This window comes from Hesperophylax consimilis, chromosome 20 (genome assembly GCF_061612785.1).
Source record: "Hesperophylax consimilis isolate HC1 chromosome 20, BYU_Hcon_1.0, whole genome shotgun sequence".
Classification (NCBI taxonomy): Eukaryota; Metazoa; Arthropoda; class Insecta; order Trichoptera; family Limnephilidae; genus Hesperophylax; species Hesperophylax consimilis.
The window spans coordinates 9,383,611-9,402,836 of record NC_142855.1 but is presented as its reverse complement, the minus strand read 5'-3'; the positions used below and the strand labels follow the sequence as shown (position 1 = coordinate 9,402,836).

The following is a 19,226-nucleotide window of genomic DNA, read 5'->3' as shown; positions in this document are numbered from 1 at the left end:
TTGAATCTGTTCTAATTTTTCAGTGTATTTTTGTTGGTATGGGGCCCATACAGCAGAGGCGTATTCAATTTTAGACCTTATAAATGCAGTTGTACAAAGTCATCATTGCCTCGGGATTGGAAAATTGTTTGCAGATTCTTATGACAAATCCGAGAAGCTTGTAGCATGATGTCGTCAACTGCAATATATGGTCCGAAAACGTAAGTTTGGGATCAAAGACTACTCCAAGGTCCTTGATGGATTTTACTTTTGACAATATATCATTTTTGATGCAATAATCGAATTTGATAGGGTTTCTCGAACATGTACCTATACAACATAGCGACACATTTTTTTGTATTAAAAAAATAATTTATTTTCATCAGCCCATGATGAAATTGAATATAAATCAGTTTGCAATTTGACACAATCTTGACCATCACAAGTTTTCTTAAGTAATTTTAGATCGTCAGCAAAACATGTAAGGTGAGAGACGATATTATCGTTTTTGCAGCGCCTTCTTGTATTGAATAAGTATTAATACTCCATGCAGTTTGGTCGTACGGCAGCGACAGCCGTAAAAAAAGTAATTAATTAAATGAACTTTGTTGAAAATATATTTTAATTCCAAGAAAAGGTAGACTCACGCGTTGAATACCTCGTTCATGAAGTGGTCCACGACGATGAGGTCAAACTTCTCTCTATCGTCGTTGAGCAGTCTCTGCAGACTGACTCCCTTCAGCACCGTTTCGGCCATTTGCGGGATGTAGGTTCCCAACATCCAGACGAGGCTTAGCTTTGAGGTCTTGTCCAAGTCGAAGTTCAGCTTGCCACCATCTGCAGTCATAAAAACATTCTTTAACTACGTTTTTATACTACTAAAAAACACTTCTTTGTACGCCTTTAGATATATTTTTAATACTGTTTTATGTGCACCTTTTATCGATTTATTAATTTAGCTATGTCCTGTAAAACATCCAATAAGTGTAAATACCGCACAAGCGTCTTAAGTGATCCTAACCATTTGGATCCAGTGAGACTATGGCATCTCCAATTCGGGTATATTGTGAGGCTGAAGGTAGTGAAGAAGCAAAGGAGATGGACAAGACGAAGGTGGTGAATTCAAAGTGAATTGTGGTATTACACCAGTATACCATAATTCGTACAATTATTGAACTTGCTGAAAGTAAGACAAAGGTTTGCAGCGTAGTTGATTGTGGGACTTTTTTACGCAGGATCTGAATGTTCGTTTTTAAGCAAACCTCCTGGCGAAGCGACGCTAAAAAATAGCGAAATGTGTATTTTTGTAAAAGTTTCTAACTAAAAATTGAACTTAAAAATAATTAACTCGAAAATAAGCCCAAACTGTTTGTTGTACCCGATTTGGGATTTGTAGTTTTTTTACGCAGCCTGCAATTTTGCGCGCCACTGTAAAAAGAACAAGTAATTCTTAAGCAGATTATATTTTCAAGTACTGAATAGTGATATTCCAATGCGAGTTGCCTGTATCCTGCAGATTAATTTATTAATAAATCAAAGAAAGGGAGACGGCCACACCGCCTTCCCCGCTCCGCGCACTTGGCTTTTTACCCTTCTATGATTGTCTGATCTATCTGTTTAGAGTGTCTATCAAATTGTTCTATATTAATGTGAATACAATTTACTCTTATAGTGAAATATGATTTAAGATTTTCACGGCCAAAAGTATTCTTGTTATTTCTTTTTGGGGTGTTATGCCATGTTGCGCTACCTTCTTCCTTAGCCGACGTTTCGGACAGCATTGCAGTGTCCATCATCAGCGCAGATGTGTAATCTAAGGTTGTGGTGAAGTGTGTGTTTATGTATGAAGATGCGATACCGTGTTGCCAGCTCCAACCCTCTAAGAGCTGACATTAATATTTTTTTTTTTCAGTTTTCCGTTTTTTGCTCTCTTTTTATATCTTATAATCTTATATTTCTTATTTCGCACTTTCATTGCTAATTTTATAACTATATCATGTAAATACTGTCTCTCAAAGGATTGGTCAGTAAGATCTTCGGTAGGTGCAAACAATGATATGAACAATGTAGCACTAAGGATTGCGAAATTAACAAAAATGAATAAGTTTTACCTTTTAAAGCCAAAAGCTCTGGAATACCAAACTCTCTGAATCCAGATTTGGCAGATGGGAAACAACTGATGAAGGTAATCTGAAATCAAACAAAACACAATCATCTTTAATCACAAAGCAGATTGTTTTAATTTTTATAGTTCAGAACGAGCATATTCAGAAGTTGTATTTTTCTATCTAACATTATTAAATGAAGTTAATTCTTCTTCTGCATTTAATCGTATCCACTTTTGATGTTCCTCAGGGCTCGCACCTAGGGCCACTCTTTTTTTAACTATTGCGTATGTTGTTAAATGAACGATACAGATATAGAAGGATTGATAGAAACATGGAACTTATCCTGATGCACTTTTTTACAAATGGGATGCCCCAAGGTTTACACGTAGGGATACTCTTATTAACTATTTCTTCTTTTGTTTTAAAAACTTTATAGAGTAGGCAACAGATGTGATGATGTGATATGGTTCTCAAACCCTTTTCGTGCACAATATCTGCCACCTCCATTCATAGCCATGAAAGAGATTCTCCAAGCCACATCTCTAGTACCACACCTGTTTATTTTTTTTTAAATTTTATATTGTCATTGCAGAGTGGACATTGACAGGTGGGTGATCTTACCTCGTGTCCCTTTTCATGTAGGATTTCAGCAACCCCCCTGCCCAGGTTGTGGTGACTCCTGGCGAACATTGGCACCAGGATTAGGGTCCTGTATGAAAGAGCGCAACCCCAGCAGGCTGCCAGCAAGGCTGCTACCAGCAAAACTCTGGAATATGCCATGTTTTAGCTGTTATCTGAAAGGTTAAATAATTTCATTAATATATTAAATGACATCTTTTTGATGTAAATACCGCACGAGAGACCAAATAATCTGAAACCAGTGGGTCTACGGCATCCACAAGTTGGGCTGAAGGGTGAGGGAAAGAGAAGAATACACAGTATATGACTATTCAGATCTGGTCGCCAAACACGTTTAAAGCCATCTCAAGCAACGTGGTCTTTCTTTTTTTTCTTCTTTTTTTTTATGTGACACCTCACAAGAGCGTCCCTGCCTGTGCAGTGTACAGACAGGGAACTATGTCACCACCCGGTTGGGCGGCGTTGTGAGGCGGAATAAGGTAGAGGCTGTAGGAAGGGATTTGTTAATGCGTGCTTTGAAGAGGCTTGGATTATAGGAGGGAGGAAAAACAGATGCCGGTAGCTCGTTCCACATACGAGCCGACTTACACAAAAACGAGTCGTAAAAACGGCCAGTTCTCATGAAGCCAACGTCAACCGTGAACGGGTGTTCAGTTCTTGTCCGTTGAGTATCACGCACGTGCACCGGTGCATCAGGAATCAATGCTGCTAGCTCCTTGGAGCAGGCTCCATTGAAATACCTGTAGAACAGACACAGCATGCCTACATTGCGTCTATGCATTAGAGAAGGCAATCGGTCTGTTAACAACGGATTGTCAATCAGACGGATCGCTCTCCTTTGCACAGATTCAAGCAGGTTAATGATTAACTCATTAGAGCGAAAGTGGGAACACTCGAGATGGGAACAAAAATTATCATTATTTTAATTATCTATCATTCTAGCCACCATAAATAATATAGTTACCAACATATTTTAAATTTCTTTGAGTTAATTTACATTTTTAATCCTTTCTAAAGCAAGATAGAAAACAACTGCGCCTGATGTAATTATAATCCAATGACTGTTGTAAAAAAATGTATTTAATAGATAATAACAACTAAAGTAGTGTGGCATGTTAGCGTGCTGACTGTCGCTATAGTGCGACCAAACTGCACGGACCACAAAGCAGTCTTGCGAAGGCGCCGCGTGGCATAGATTGATTTGCTGAAGTGTAATTAAATTTAATAAATCGTAAATATTATACGTAACATTTTTTTAATTTATTAGCTCAATCACAATTTTTTTACAAACCACAATATTGATTATTCCGATTTGAGAGAAATAGGAACCACGATCACGCGAACTCTTATGTGGTGCTGGCCTCCGTGGTCGAAGGGTAACGCCCTCGAATAGCAAGCCGGAGGTCGCGGGTTCAAATTCCTGCATATTATTGAAGTGAAACTTCTTTAAGCGCGTTATGCATTTTCGAGGACCGGAGTAAAACTGACTCATGACCGTCACAAAAAACCGTGATCATTTCGCTATAGGAGCCTAGCTAATATTATATACCTAGTTTAGGTCACTCTCCAAACTCAGCTTCGCGGTCTAGAGGCAGAGCGCCCGACTGTCGTCGTGAAGAACCGAGGTTCGATCCCCGCTTTAACTTTTTTTTTTTCTTTTTGTGATTTTTTAAATAATTTTATGCTTTTTAAAACTATAATGTACAGCAGTCTGAATAATAATAATATGAAATGAAAAGAGAGAGAAAAGAATACTAAAATTTTCACTTCCGTCGTGCGTAGGCTTGCCACACACTGTAATTATTATAATAATCAGTGTTTTATAAAATTTAGAAAAATTCAATTTACTTTCTTACTTTGTTCAACCTGGTATCCTAAATATTTACAGCTGCCATTCCATCGGCTGAAAAGTTATGCGTGTCAATCTGCACCTAGTTTTCGTGACATTGGTGTTACAATAATTTCAGCAATACTACTGACCTACTGTCAAATTTGGCAGCCATCTCTGGTCCGGAGCCCCTAAATAAATGAAAAAAACCCTTGACTCTCGGTCCGTTTGATAGATTACCCAATCTTAACAAACGGACTGCAATCTTTAGAGCACAGGCGTCAGGTAGGTATGCTGTCCTTGTTCTATCGGTATTACAATGGAAGATGCTCTGAGGAACTAGCGTCATTGATCCCTTCGGCACCGGTGCGTAGTCGGGATACACGCCAAACGCGCGCCCAACAGTTGTACACGGTTGACATTTGTCACATGAGAACGGGTCGCTTCTACGATTCGTTCTTAAGTTCAACAGCTCGGCTGTGGAACGAACTGCCGGCCTCTGTGTTTCCTCCCTCCTACAACATGGGACTCTTCAAGACCCATGTTCACTCCTTCCTCTTCACAAAAAGACCCTCCACACAGCATCCCCAAAGATGACGTAGGCCCTGAACGAAATTATTTTCTTCAGGGCCTCCTGTGTGGAGTTAATATTTAAAAAAAAAAGCAATCAAAATCAATCATCACAACATGACAACGACACGTAAATAGTTTCCTACAGAGTTGGCTGCAGAATGCACTTGAGTCTATGTTACACTTGAACACTGAAGGGCCCGCATCTTAACACGTAAGGTGTATTGAATGGGACTAAAGTCGAATTTGCCCTATCAAATTGATCTTTCTGCAGGGAATATTTAAATAAATTCTGATAAATGTATTACTAAAATTTCGAACATTTGGCAATTAAATTTGTTGTTTTGTGACTACGAGACATGGAGCTGGCAGAGGAGGGATGAAAGTAGACTGAATGCTAAATAAATGGGATTCCTGAGGCATAGGTGTGTCAAAACCACGGAGAACCCTTAAGAATACAAATATGATGTAAGCGTAATCAACAAGATTAAGAAAGAGAATCGGATGGTTCGGTAATTTGAAGCGGGTGAATAGAGAAAGAAATTCATTAAGTGAATGTTAGGTAGAAGATGTTGGGAAACCCGAGGAGGATAAATATCTGCCTACCCCTGCGGAATGGTGTGGTGGTTGAGTTGGGTTAATTATATATGTTTAGATAACAATAAAAATCTATTAAAACCGAACGAACACCGTCGAATAAAATAATTAACAAATCTTTACGAAATATGAATTGAATAAATTTACAACAAATTCATGGCAAATCATAATATTTGTAAGGAGAACTTAAATACCCACATACTGAAACAGCAACAGACTTAAATACCCACCTACTGAAACAGCAACATAAGACTTAAATACCCACCTACTAAAACAGCAACATAAGATTTGTTAGTTGACTTCCACCTACTAAAATACCAACATAAGATTTGTAAGTAGTACCCAAATACCCAACTACTGAAACAGCAACATAAGATTTGTAAGTAGGACTTAAATACCCACCTACTGAAACAGCAACATAAGACTTAAATACCCACCTACTAAAACAGCAACATAAGAATTGTAAGTAGGACTTAAATACCCACCTACTAAAACAGCAACATAAGATTCGTAAGTAGGCTGTGATTTCTGTACGAATGTGGATAAGTGCAAGCGAGATGGAATGCTTGCAAGATCTTATAAAAGGCGATGCACGTTAGTTGTGTCCTCTCTTTTGTTTCAAGCAGCTCCCCAATAAATAACAGTACAAGATCACGTATCATTATTGAGTACCTACGACCTTCACCCGCTATAATAAAAACTCATTTTCTGCACCACATTGGCACCAGCTACATTTGGCATACATTACATAGGCTTAAATACCCACCTACTAAAACTGCAACATCTCAATGACAATTATTATTTTTTTTAACTTTCTTCACGCAGGTACGTATCATAATGCCGGGATCACACAACAACAATACAGAAGAAAATACAATAGTGTCCTATTCCTATTCCGTGAACAGCATAGATCGCGCAGGGCAGGACAATGGGACAAGGCAATAATTCTACCAAAGTTCATACGCACGACGCTGTCAAAATGAATACATGACGACGCGCGTAACGTGCGCGTTCGCGAAAAATATTATCTTTCTGTCGGTCTTGTATATCAAGATGTATTGTTTCATTAAGGCGACATAACCTTTCCCTTACTGTGCTAAAAAAACTCCACGCGTTCCGATGATGTGTAGTCAATACACATCTCAAAATAAGCAATTTAATATCGGAAAAATATAAATATTCACAGCTAATCGCTTATGTTTATTATATTTTATATCGGAAGTGATGATAATTGTAATTTAATTGCTGAAAACAAGAAAAAACCATCGGCAGATGCTAAAAAAACGTGTGAGGGGTCCACATCTAACAACGGTCCGCGACCGACTGGCTGGCGGCTGGCACACAGCTATGCGGTCGTAGGTATCGATGGTCTAAATCAAAATACAACTGCGGACGTATTGATTTCTTATGTTCCCGCATATCGAACTAAAGCGGGACATCAATAGCATGTCATTTCCTCGCACACTCTTTGCGTAACAGCGTCACACGGTTGATTGTATTGGTGTATTTGTTCCCGATTTTTAACAAAACATTAATTGAATTTGAAAACTATGTGAAATATTATTTTTTAATTCAGTGCATAAATGTATAACGGAGGAATACATAAAATCTGAACCCAGAATTTATTATATTTATAGATTTATTAAAGTTATTAGAAGCAATGTGTATTAAATATACACCACAGATAAGGAAAGGTTAAACGGAAATACGATATTTCCAATTACGTCCTAAATCCTGTATCTTAATTTCGCTAATAAACAATTAGTTATTGTGAATTGTGTTAATCTCAAGTGACCTACCAGGTAAGTATTGTACTATATAATATCTGCATATATAGTTAGTAATAACATAGATCATTGTAGAAATGTATTATATATTTTTACAGCGCCCTTGAGGTGATTTTTCACAAAAACGGCGATTTACAAATCATCCAAATATTATTATTATTATAGAAACGCCGGGAACCGAGATACGTACTAGATATTGTTCTGCTGTCTTTGTCAAAACGCGTTTACACTCGCTACTACTCGATTTTGTTCGTTGTCCTGTCTTCCAAACTATTAGTCACACTAGGACAATGGGTCCGTAGCTGCGACAAAACAATATCGTATTGTCCTCGTGTGATCGCTGCATAAATGTTTTAAAAAAATACGAATGAGAAAAGTCAAATAAACAGGATTATTCAGTATTATTTTTAAATGATAAACTAACGTTTATAAGACAAGGTTTAATGCATAGCATAAAGGATAACAAATAATTATAAGCAATAATTAGTCATCCGAAATACTAATACAAATTGAAAATATCTCCCGAGTAAAAATAAATGCCGCCAAAGGGAATTGAACCCGCGCCTTCTGATGTCCGGTCAGGTGCTCTGTAACCACTGAGCTATGTCGGTGAATAATATGAAATATTTCACCAATAAATGAAGATATAATATGTCTCGACGCCATCTAGTGGGAAATTTAGCACTAACAAAGCCTTTCCTACAAAAATAAAGTTGGTTGTTTACAGGTGAAAAAAAAATAATAAGCAGTAATTGTTGATTGAGGTACTAGTACATATTGAATCATTTGGCGGGTAGGAAATAAGCCGACATAGCTCAGTGGATACAAAGCACCTGACCAGACATCAGAAGGCGAGGGTTCAATTCCCGTTGGCGGCATTTATTTTTACTCGGGAGATATTTTCAATTTGTAATAGTATTTCGGATGACCAATTATTACTAATAATAAATATATGTTAGGATTATTCACCTTTGATAAAGTTTCTTTACTGGACCATTAAAACAACCATCATATTTAAACGGAACATTAAAGACAGACGAAATGCAAAACAATATATTAATAATATATTACATTGAAGACAAGATTACTTTATACAATGATACTGTATAATTTTATAGGTCATTAATCATTATTATTATTCGTTAAATATCGTTACTGCGTAATTTTAACCTTAGTATCAAAAAATCTATTTACGTCTTATACTAAAAACGCGACAACGATAAGCTCTGCTGACAGACAATTTTCAACGGTTATTGACTCTGTAATTTCAAGGTTAACGATATTACTTATCGCCACTGCAACATGAACTATGGAGCTTCAAAATCTCTGTTTAAAACTGGCAAAATAACACAGACAGATCTAAACTAAGAAAAAAACTAGATGAAGTCCAAATGTTCCCAACCGTCTAAAACCAGTGAGACTATTGCGTCCCCAATTGGGGTATGTTGTGTGGCTGAAGGTAGTTGGGAGGGGAAGGATATGGGAAGAGGAAGGTGGGGAAGTGTCTGGCTATTCAGATCTGGTCACCAAAGACGGCTAAAGCCGTTTCAAGCAACCTTTCAATTCTGAATAGTGGTCTTACACCAGGGCGATACTGAGAGTATATTCCACTGTGGAACATGCCGTATATACTATATATTATTTCTAATGAGTAAAATTTTGAAATAACACAAATTCTTCAAATAAAATTTACTTGCGCACGCCGCACGGAGATAAATGAGTATTGCTGATTTTTTTAAATCCCGTTAAAAATGGGATAGCATGCCATTTAATAATAAACTTTATTATCGTGATATATCGGAACACGTGTTCATGTACCCGCGTTTGTCCTGATAGTATGCGAATATGTGAAATGCGAAAATATTAGAATTTTTATGAACACGCCTCCGACATCACCATAACACATTTGAAAAACCTGTAACTTCATTCGTTAGAGCCCTGCAATCCCGCTTTTAACCGGAAAACGAACAGTTTGATGGAATTCTTAATAAATCCGCACGAGAATTTTGATAATAGGTGAAGTCACTAGTTATACACGGTGTCCGGAAACTCGTAGTACAAGCGGGAAACTGGAGAATCTACACCACATGGGGAACCCAAAAAAACATAAAGTTTTTTGATTTGAGCATTTTCAAAAAAAAAACAAAAAAACCAAAAAAAAATATTTTTCTGCTATTTTAGGGTTAAATTTTTTTCTGGTTTTTAGGGTTGAACAACAGATGTTTTAACCCTGCAGAGCAGAAATATTTTATGATTACACCGGGTTAAATGAAGGATGATTTCAAAATAATGCTACAAATCCGAGTTTCTTCATTTGTTTTACTTTCAAATAGTTTTAATTAGTTGGGTACTTTGATCTTCAGTAATAATTTATAAGAATTTGATAAAAAAAAAAAAAAAAAAAAAAAAAATCAACTTCAAACTCGATTTACTCGATAACGAAAGCTCAAATCAAAAAAATATATACTACAAAATCGACTCCAAATGTGATGTAGATTCACCAGTTTCCCGCTTGTACTACGAGTTTCCGGACACCCTGTATAGACAAAAGTCTTAGATGTAAGTCAGTTATTATAAATCCTAGTCCTAACCTAGCTGTATTTATTATTCAATACATATATTTGTACAGCGCCCTTGAGGTGATTTCACACGAAAACGGCGCTATATAAATCAGCCAAATATTATTATTACTATTATCAGTAAGCCAATGAATGTTACCTGATTTTTAAAAACATGATCGATCATCTTACTGTCAGTAAGAAATCAGTTTTTTCGATAAAGATTAAAAAATTGATTAGTTGTCCAAAAAAATAATGACTTTGCGATATGAATAAATAATAAAAACTTATTTATGAAAAATTCAATTATACAAATTGTAAAAAAAAGACAAATACTCTTTCAAGGCTGAAAATCGAATCACACTTAAATATATATTTGCATGCCATAAACCAGTGCTCCGCAACCGGTGTGCCGTGGCACACTGGTGTGCCGTAAGCTGGTTACAGGTGTGCCGTGGTCAAATTCCATGTATTTGATATTTTACAATATTTCATTATGTATTACACAATGACAAATTATTGTTCATAATTTTGTCTATTTTTCAAAATGTAGTATAGAATTTTTGTTATATTCTGTGCTGAAATGGGAGCCGAATACGAATCCCTATTGTTTTATACTGAAATTCGTTGGCTATCCCGAGGCAAAGTTTTGGCTAGATTGTTTGAGCTTCGTCATGAGATGCGTGAGTTTCTTTTAAATCAAAATATGCACGAACTATATCAGCGCCTCGATGATGATTACCGATTGATTAAACTTGCATACATGGCTGATATATTTGAACATTTGAATGAACTTAAACCAAAGGACCAACCTGTAGCAGTCTCGCCCGTTAAGTACCTACCACACCGACAGTCAGCATTCTCAAGTTGCCGTCTTGTTTGGCGATCGAGTCTGAAGTGCGCTGCGCAGCATTTGGATTTGGTTCTGTCAGTTGTGGCTCGAGTCTCGGCAGGGGCATTTAACTAAGCTTTGGCCTCGAAACTCATTTGAAACCGCCACGCCCACCTCAAAATTCTTATAGAAAACGAATAATATGGCTAAAAGCTCAGATCTCATTGGTGAGAACAGAAGGATTGGTTTGATCTCTCGCTCTCTACCATAATGATTCGTGTAACAGAAAGAGATGACGGAATTTTGACGTTAACAGTTTTAAATCATTCAAACAAAATGACAGTGGTTTATTTATACACGCGGGTTGTCATTTTCTGCCGAAATACTATCATTTCCGTCGAAAATATTGCGTGTTAAAGTTGTTCGTGATAAAAATACAATATAAGCCAGTATAGTGTTAGCGAGTTACAAACATATTATATTCAACCTACCTACGTAAGTTCAAGTTTAAAGTGAATTAACAGTTTTAGGTTATTCGTTCGGTTTTTTGAACAATGCTTCATACTTGACATTATGTCTTCCTCCACAACGTGTAAATGTTATTTATTATATCGATAAACTTATTCATGTTATTGATTAGTGTTATCCTGTATTATCTTATTGTTTTGGTGAAATTAAAGATTTTTAAACATATGTAACCATGAGTTCATGAGGCTGAAAAATGTCGGAATTCTTCGTCATACTGTCGGACAATCATGTTTTGGAAATTTTCTTCAGTGTTTTTGCAAATTTCTTGTCATTTTGGGTTTCTTCTTCTCAGATTTACAAGTTTCATCTCAAGGAAATGCACTGTAAAAGTTTATTTTCTTAGTCAGATGAACCTTGCCCTTGGAAAACATTTCGACATTTTTCTGCTTCAAGGACATTTTTATTTTTAAAATATTTTTTTTGGGCTAGTGAATGAATGGAGTAGGCCGAGAGCAATTATATTGTCTATGGTTGCATCTTACTTTTAGATGACCTTGAGTTTTTTCTATCTTGTCTACTGCCCTTTTCCGCACGGTAGGTACTGCTTGTATATCTGTGGTTAAGTACTGTATAATTCTGTTGTATACAAAAAGCCCGAAGATATCGATCTAGAGAGTGGTATATTTATGAGTCTCGGTGGCACGGAACGTTCTGAAAGACTTGCGCTGAGAATGTTATGAATGCTATATTCAGACTTTGGCGGACCCTGAATATACGTAAGAGGCCCTTTAAATTGAGATTAATATACTTTAGTTTCTAAGGGATTACACTGATAATATATAAATTTGTTCAGAATTATCTAATTCTGAGCTGGCGCCCATCTTCTTATAGCATCATTTATTCTTTCGTAAATTTTCAACTGACATGACATGCATTTTTAACTATCGAGATTTCTATCTTGACACGCCTTGAGATATAACCGTTTAAATTGAGTCTCTTGCTTCATTTATTAACTTCCTAGAGCTATGTGTTTTGTAACCGCATTTTATATAATAAATAATTTATTTGTTATAAGAATTTTTATTAATTGGGTGCAAGCATTTAATCTACCCACATGTATCCTCGAGTTCCTTTTATGGAAGTATTAAATACAGGTAAGATTATTTGTTACAAACCATAGTATAATTGAAAACAAACAATTAATTGTGGATCTGGCCCAACAACATTTTTGTGTGCTTCAGCACAAATTTTATCAGTATTTTTATTCCATTAATACGGAACAATACGATTGAATTCGAAATCCTTTTGAAACTAATGCAATAAATTTAACGGAAACACTGCCTCTATATAATTCGAGAGGAATTTACAGATTTATATAATGACATGACTTTAAAACTTCACTTCTCCAAAGTTCCATTAGATTTTTTCTAGATTTATGTTATCCTTTATTTACGTTATCCTAGACGAATATTCTCGCATTTTCGACAAAGCAATCTTAACACTACTTCCATTTTCAACGACGTATTTATGTGAGTAAAGTTTTTCAACGTTTGTATTAATTAAAAGTGATAAGCGGTCATGCTTAAAAGTCGTGCTGTCAAAAATCGAGCCGAATATAAAACTTTTGTGTTCATTGAAACAAGCGCAGTTATCATATTAATTTAATATTATTTTATAATAATTATCAGATAATTCATAAATATGTTAGTTATATGTATGTATACTTTTCAAATAAAAAAAACAAAAAAATTGTGTATCAATTTAATACCTATATATTTTAGCTTTTGTTGTGCCGCGGAATTCTAGGGAGAATTTTAGTGTGTCTTAGGTGAGAAAAGGTTGCGGAGCACTGCCATAAACTACACACTTCTTTTGCCCAGCACCATTATACCCACCAAGGAAAACATTTCTTTAAGACAATGTAGTGACGTAGTAATGCATAATCATGTGTTTTTGGTTTGAAAATTTGGTTGCCTAGAAATGTTTCAGATGCTTTAATTAAATACTGCGAGTAGAATACATCTTGGCCTTTGAAATAATCGAGTATTTTTTATATAAGTATTTTTATAAGCCCAGAAAAAAATTATGTATAAGGCCTATAAAAACTGTTTTAAAGTTCAAAATCTCCTACTGATGAACCCATTTTCGGTTATGGTTTATTGAATAATGTGTCAAATTATGTTGTTTATAAAATGATCGGAAAAAAATTAAATATTTATGCGTTTTATCCACAAAATAAAATAAAAGGCACTTTTTGGCCATATTTTTTTCTTGCATAAATCAAAACAGGCGGATGGTGTTAAGCAGGAATTTAAACCTTATCGCCATCTACGTAAGGGCTGTTATTGATAGAGGCTCGATTTAAAATGTTACACGACGTAGTGCATCGCCTTAATAAATTACCAGAAGAAATTAGAAGCATTAATGATAAAAAACAAATATTGAACCATATAAAAAAATATTTTAGTGAAATCGTTACCAAAAATCTGATCCCCCTAGTTTCACATGAAAATCTCACAAATTATCCCACTATACTCTATTATTTATCCTCCATAATATATATTTTTTCTTCATTCCAAATACAATAATTTGTATGGATTTTAATTTTGCAATTTTTTCTTACTTTGTAACTTAGTTATATTATTTGTTCGCAAATGTACACTCCTCTTCCATCCACAAGCAAATGATTTTAATTGAAGCGTAGTGTAAATTAAAACAGTATGACGTGTAAACATTGTATATTTATTGTAAAAAACACAAATAATAAACAACAACAAAAAAATATTAATAAATGGACTATTTCGTTACGGAAATCTTTACGAAATATTTTATTCTCATTACTTAGACTGGTAACTTTATATAAAGCCCTTTGAACCAAAGGTGTCCACTATGTGATAAGAGTGTGTGCTGAAGTAGAAATTTTCATAATTTATAGAGATTCAGAAAAAACAGATTGGATGTTGTGAATCAATATCTCCGAAACTCGAATTCCTTGTTGTGACACGATTTCACCGAAGCTCGAATTTCTTGCTGTGACATGATGTCACCGAAACACAGACCAATTGTTGTGACGCAATATTATTGAAACTCGAATTCTCTGTGAATGTTTGTCCCGAAAAATAAATTGGTTTGTTTAACATTGTTTTGTTAAAATTTTTCAACGAATCGCCTGATATATTTTTAACATTAAATCATATAATTAATAATGCTTGGCTTCCTTTGCAGAACTTTAACTGATTTTAAGTCCTTGGATTGTATGAGAACCCTCTATATTTCATTAGTCAGAAGTCAATTGGAGTATAATTCACCTATTTGGTTCCAATTATATAAAGTTCATTCTAACAAAATAGAATACTTAAATTTAAGTTCGAAATTACAATTGAATACATTAATTATGCCAGTTTGATGAATCAATTGCATCTAAAACACTGTCTGACAGGAGAATTATGTCAGACCTGTTTGTGTTACACAGAGTCATTAACAACTTAATTGACAGTCCTGCCATTGTTACCACTATTAAATTCCATGTGCCGAGTAGGAACACAAGACAAAATGTAACATTCTTCTGCAATAAAACTATCAGAAACACTCACTAAGCAATAGGATGCATGATCTAGGCAACAAGTTTGACGTTACTATATACATATTAACTAAGTCCATTTATAGAACTAAGCGTAATCTATACCAGCACTTCAATAAACATAATATTTTGATGATTTATATTGCGATGTTTACAAATATATAATACACTTCAACAATGATCTACTAACTATATATTGAGATAATATACAGGGTTTTCCAATAAGAGGTGTTATTTTGATATTCAATCGTTAAAGATCAATGGTTTCGTTGCTTGTGTGGCACGTAGCGCCGTCTTGTTGAAAGTAAACGTCATCCAAATTAATAAAATCCAATTCCAGCCATAAAAAATCATTAATCATCTCTCGATAGCGCAACCCTTTCACCGTAACTGTTGCTCCAGCCTCATTTTCAAAAAAGTAAGGTCCATTGACTCCGCTGGACCATAAACCGCATCAAACAGTCACACGTTGAGGATAGAGAGGCTTTTCAACAATAACTCTTGAATTTTCCGAGCCCCAGATGCGACGATTTTGCTTGTTGACGAAGCCACCGAGGTGGAAATGGGCCTCATCACTCAACATGATTTGCATTTGATTCACTCAAGTGAATTTTAATAATTTCAATGCATTTTTATCAATGGCGTAGTTTTTACTTGTCAAATGTCAAAAAATGACAGCTTCAAAAGTAACATCTACCGAAATAGCAGGCTATTCAAAATAACACCTCTTATTGGAAAACCCTTTATAGTACCATACTTACCTGGTAGATCACTTGAGATTAACACTTAATTAACATTAACTAATTATTTATTAGCGAAATTTAGATACACGATTTAGGACTTAATTGGATATAATTGGACTTCTTCTCAGGAATGGTACCTATATTTAATTTAAAGGTATGACAGCTTAAAAGGCTAAGTTTTTAGTTAAGACCTGAATTCTACAAATTATTTATCATTTTTAATATAGTTTTAGTAAAACCAAATAAAAGACAATAAAAAATAATTGATTTTAGGTACCTATTTATTTGTATGGATAAATCAGCTGGATAGAATGATGACTTCGTCACCAAGAAACAATGTAAATCTACGAGTGTTTTAAATTGGCATTTCATTTGGTACGCTATCATGACATCAGACAGATAACAGATTCGTTAAAAAATAAGTTCTTGTCCGACACATCATCAAGTCGATTAAAATGAATGCATGGTCACTGCTGATTGAAAAACAGTGGCGTATTGGATCGGAGACAAACAACTGGAACTGCAACACAATTACATAATAGTAACACAATTACATAATAGTAAAACAATCACATAATTCAAAAATCTGTTAATGAAAAAATAAGAAAATACACAGATTTAGGAAATGAAATAAAAACAATTTGGCATTTTCAGACTATAAAAATATTACCATTCGTTATTTCGGCTACTGGCATTATACCTAGCTCTCTCATTCAAAATTTAGGCGTATTAGATCTATCAAAAAAATTATATATAAAGATGCAAAAGTCGGTCATTTTGAATACATGTAGGATTACGAAAGATTTTTTAAATATTTATATTGAGGGATCAGTAGGATTTATAGTCCCTGTTAGAAGTTCTACCGAGCCGAACCCTCTGATATGAAAATATCTGGAGTCGGTGAATTATTTTCCCATTTGATCTCTGGTGAGTTGACGTGTTGTTCTTGTATTGTTTTGTTTTTATTTTGCTTATATAATGCACTTGCATAATGTTGATTGACTAGATGATCATTTGTGGAAAAGTGTGTGGAAGGGTTTAGTTTTTCCCACGGGGAAGATTTAACCCGGACATAAAATCGGAAGTTATGAAAGTAATAGTAACACAATTTCATAATAAAAACACAGTTACGTAATAGAAATACAATTACATAATAGAAACACAATTACATAATAGTAACATAATTACATAATAGTAACACAATTAAATACATAAAAAATTATTTGGCCCACTTTACTATTTAAAAAATTAATTAAAAATTAGTATCAAAAATAAAAAAAACAAAAACGCACATATTTTATCAGACAAATGTATTGAAAATATTGTTATTGACACCTCACTTTTTGACCTTATCGCATGATACAACCCCAAAAACGTTGACTCATCTCCAATTGGGGTTGTTTTGTGAGGCTGAAAGTTATGGGAAGGGGATAGAGATGGAGAAGAAGAATGTGGGTAAGTACCTGGCTATTCAGATCTTGTCACTAAACACGGCTAGAGCCATTTCAAGCAACGTTTCAATTCCAAATGGTGGTCTTACACTAGGACGATTTTGAGAGCATATTTCACTCTGTAACGTTCCGCAAATATAATATATATTATTTTTAATGAATAAATTGTGAAATAACACAACGGCAGGATTTGAACCTGCAACCTCCAGATTGCTAGTCGAGAACCTCAAGGAGAATGGTTTTACCACAAACACGCCTCAGAGATATCAATTCTAGAGCATTCTCTCTGATTCCATCTGTCAGTTGCCATGGTTTACTGGCATACGTCAGGGTTGGTATCAGCACGCCATTGTTGACTGCCAGCTCCAATTCGGGTCCGTTTTTACAAGGCAATGTAAATGTATTCAATTCTATTATAGTTTTAACAATAACGAAGATAATAAGTTGTTTGTAACGGACAATGGGGTGACCACATTTGAAATGGATGTTTTTTTATATATTTATTTTTTGTTAATCTCAAATCGACCGTTGAAGGGTTTTTTGTTTTCAAATCTAGAGATTAGAATTCAGCGAGGTAAGAGGCTCTCGACTAGTAAGCCGGAGGTCGCGGGTTCAAATCCCGGCGTGTGTAAGTAAATTATTTAATAATTTATTTATTTAGAAAAGATACATTACATTATTTGGAAGGAAGTTTTTGTCTGTCCAAATAGGAAGGTTTCCCGTTTAAGGACAGTGACATTAAAAGGTTTCAAATTATCATACATGTACACTATTACAATTACATAACAGTTACATTACAAAATACAAAGTAGTAAAACAAGTACATAAGAGTAACACAGTTACATAATAGTAACACAATTACATAAGAGTAACACAATTACATAATAGTAACACAATTACCTAATAGTAACACAATTACACATAATAGTAACACCATTACATAATAGTAGCACTATCTTGTTGAATAATTTGACAAGCAAATTGGGTAGGTAACACACTAATGGCGAATATAAGAAAAATAAAAAATTGGGTAAAATTTAAAATTTGAGAGAAAATAAGTATTTAAAAGCGGAGATGCAAATACAATAATTATCAGATTACATTTTTAGTAATATTTCAGAATCAGTGAATCAGACCGAAGGATGACAATTCACATAGTTTCAGCTGTGAAGAGATTTTGTTATATATATTAGGAGCGAGATACGAGAATAGTTTTTGATAAGCCGCTCTGTTGCTTGTTTGAACGGAAAGGTAATTTCTTCCCTTACTTCTGGTTTTATGTTTGTATTTGGCTTATTATTTGTATTTAATTATATATAATGTATAATAGTGTAACCGCGGAAAGTTCCAGAGTGAAATATACTCTCAGTATAGCCCTGGTGTTAAACCACCGTCGGCTTCGGCCGTCTTTGGTGAGCAGATCCAAACAGCCAGGTACTTTTCTATCAAACTCGCAACATACACCAATTAGGAATGCCATAGTCTCTCTGGCTCCAGACGGTTAGGAGCAGTTAGAACCCTTGTGCGGTAAAATATTTAAAAAAAAAAACTTTTTTCATGTAATAATAAAAATATAAATGTTCGTTAGTTCAAAATCTTAAATCACCAAAAGTTCTTCACCGATTGCTTTGAAATTTTGACACAACTTTGCATTTAAAAGTTGGATAAGAAACTTTTTTCTATAATTTAAGCTATCTGTTTCTAAATAACTAAAATACCACATGTCTTTCTGTAAATTAACGATTAATTTCTGTAAATCAAAGAAATATACATGCATCTATGTTTTGTGTGTGTGTGTATGTGGGTGTGTGTGTGTGTGTGTGTGTAAGGGTGTGTGTGTGTGTGTGTATATATATATTTGTAAATTAAAAAAAAAAAAATAGAAACTTCTGTAAAAAAAAACCAATCACATTGATCTCTATAGATACTTTTTACAAGTTTAAAAAATATATATATATATTAAACACCACTGTTTTATCCTTACACTATAATACCCACGCTCAGGCTTCGCCTTTGTGGGATTTTTTTGTTACTCTTTCATTCTATATTACTATGTATGTACCTGAATTGCATATGTATCAAAAAA

At 34.6% G+C, this 19,226-nt stretch overlaps 1 protein-coding gene across 2 annotated transcripts in view; it reads right to left on the bottom strand.

The window, feature by feature from the left end:
- LOC149414030 (UDP-glycosyltransferase UGT5-like) overlaps positions 1–16,017 on the bottom strand; it is a 30,613-nt gene extending 14,596 nt beyond the window's left edge. For both annotated transcript variants that reach the window (XM_089643661.1, XM_089643663.1), the window contains exons 1-4: positions 15,967–16,017; positions 2,709–2,881; positions 2,091–2,169; positions 627–816 (exon numbers count right to left, since the gene is read on the bottom strand). In XM_089643661.1, the coding sequence (XP_089499787.1) occupies positions 627–816; positions 2,091–2,169; positions 2,709–2,867 (428 nt within the window). In that variant the 5' untranslated portion in view covers positions 2,868–2,881; positions 15,967–16,017. The remainder of the gene's footprint in view (positions 1–626; positions 817–2,090; positions 2,170–2,708; positions 2,882–15,966) is intronic.
- Positions 16,018–19,226: the final 3,209 nt, after the last annotated feature.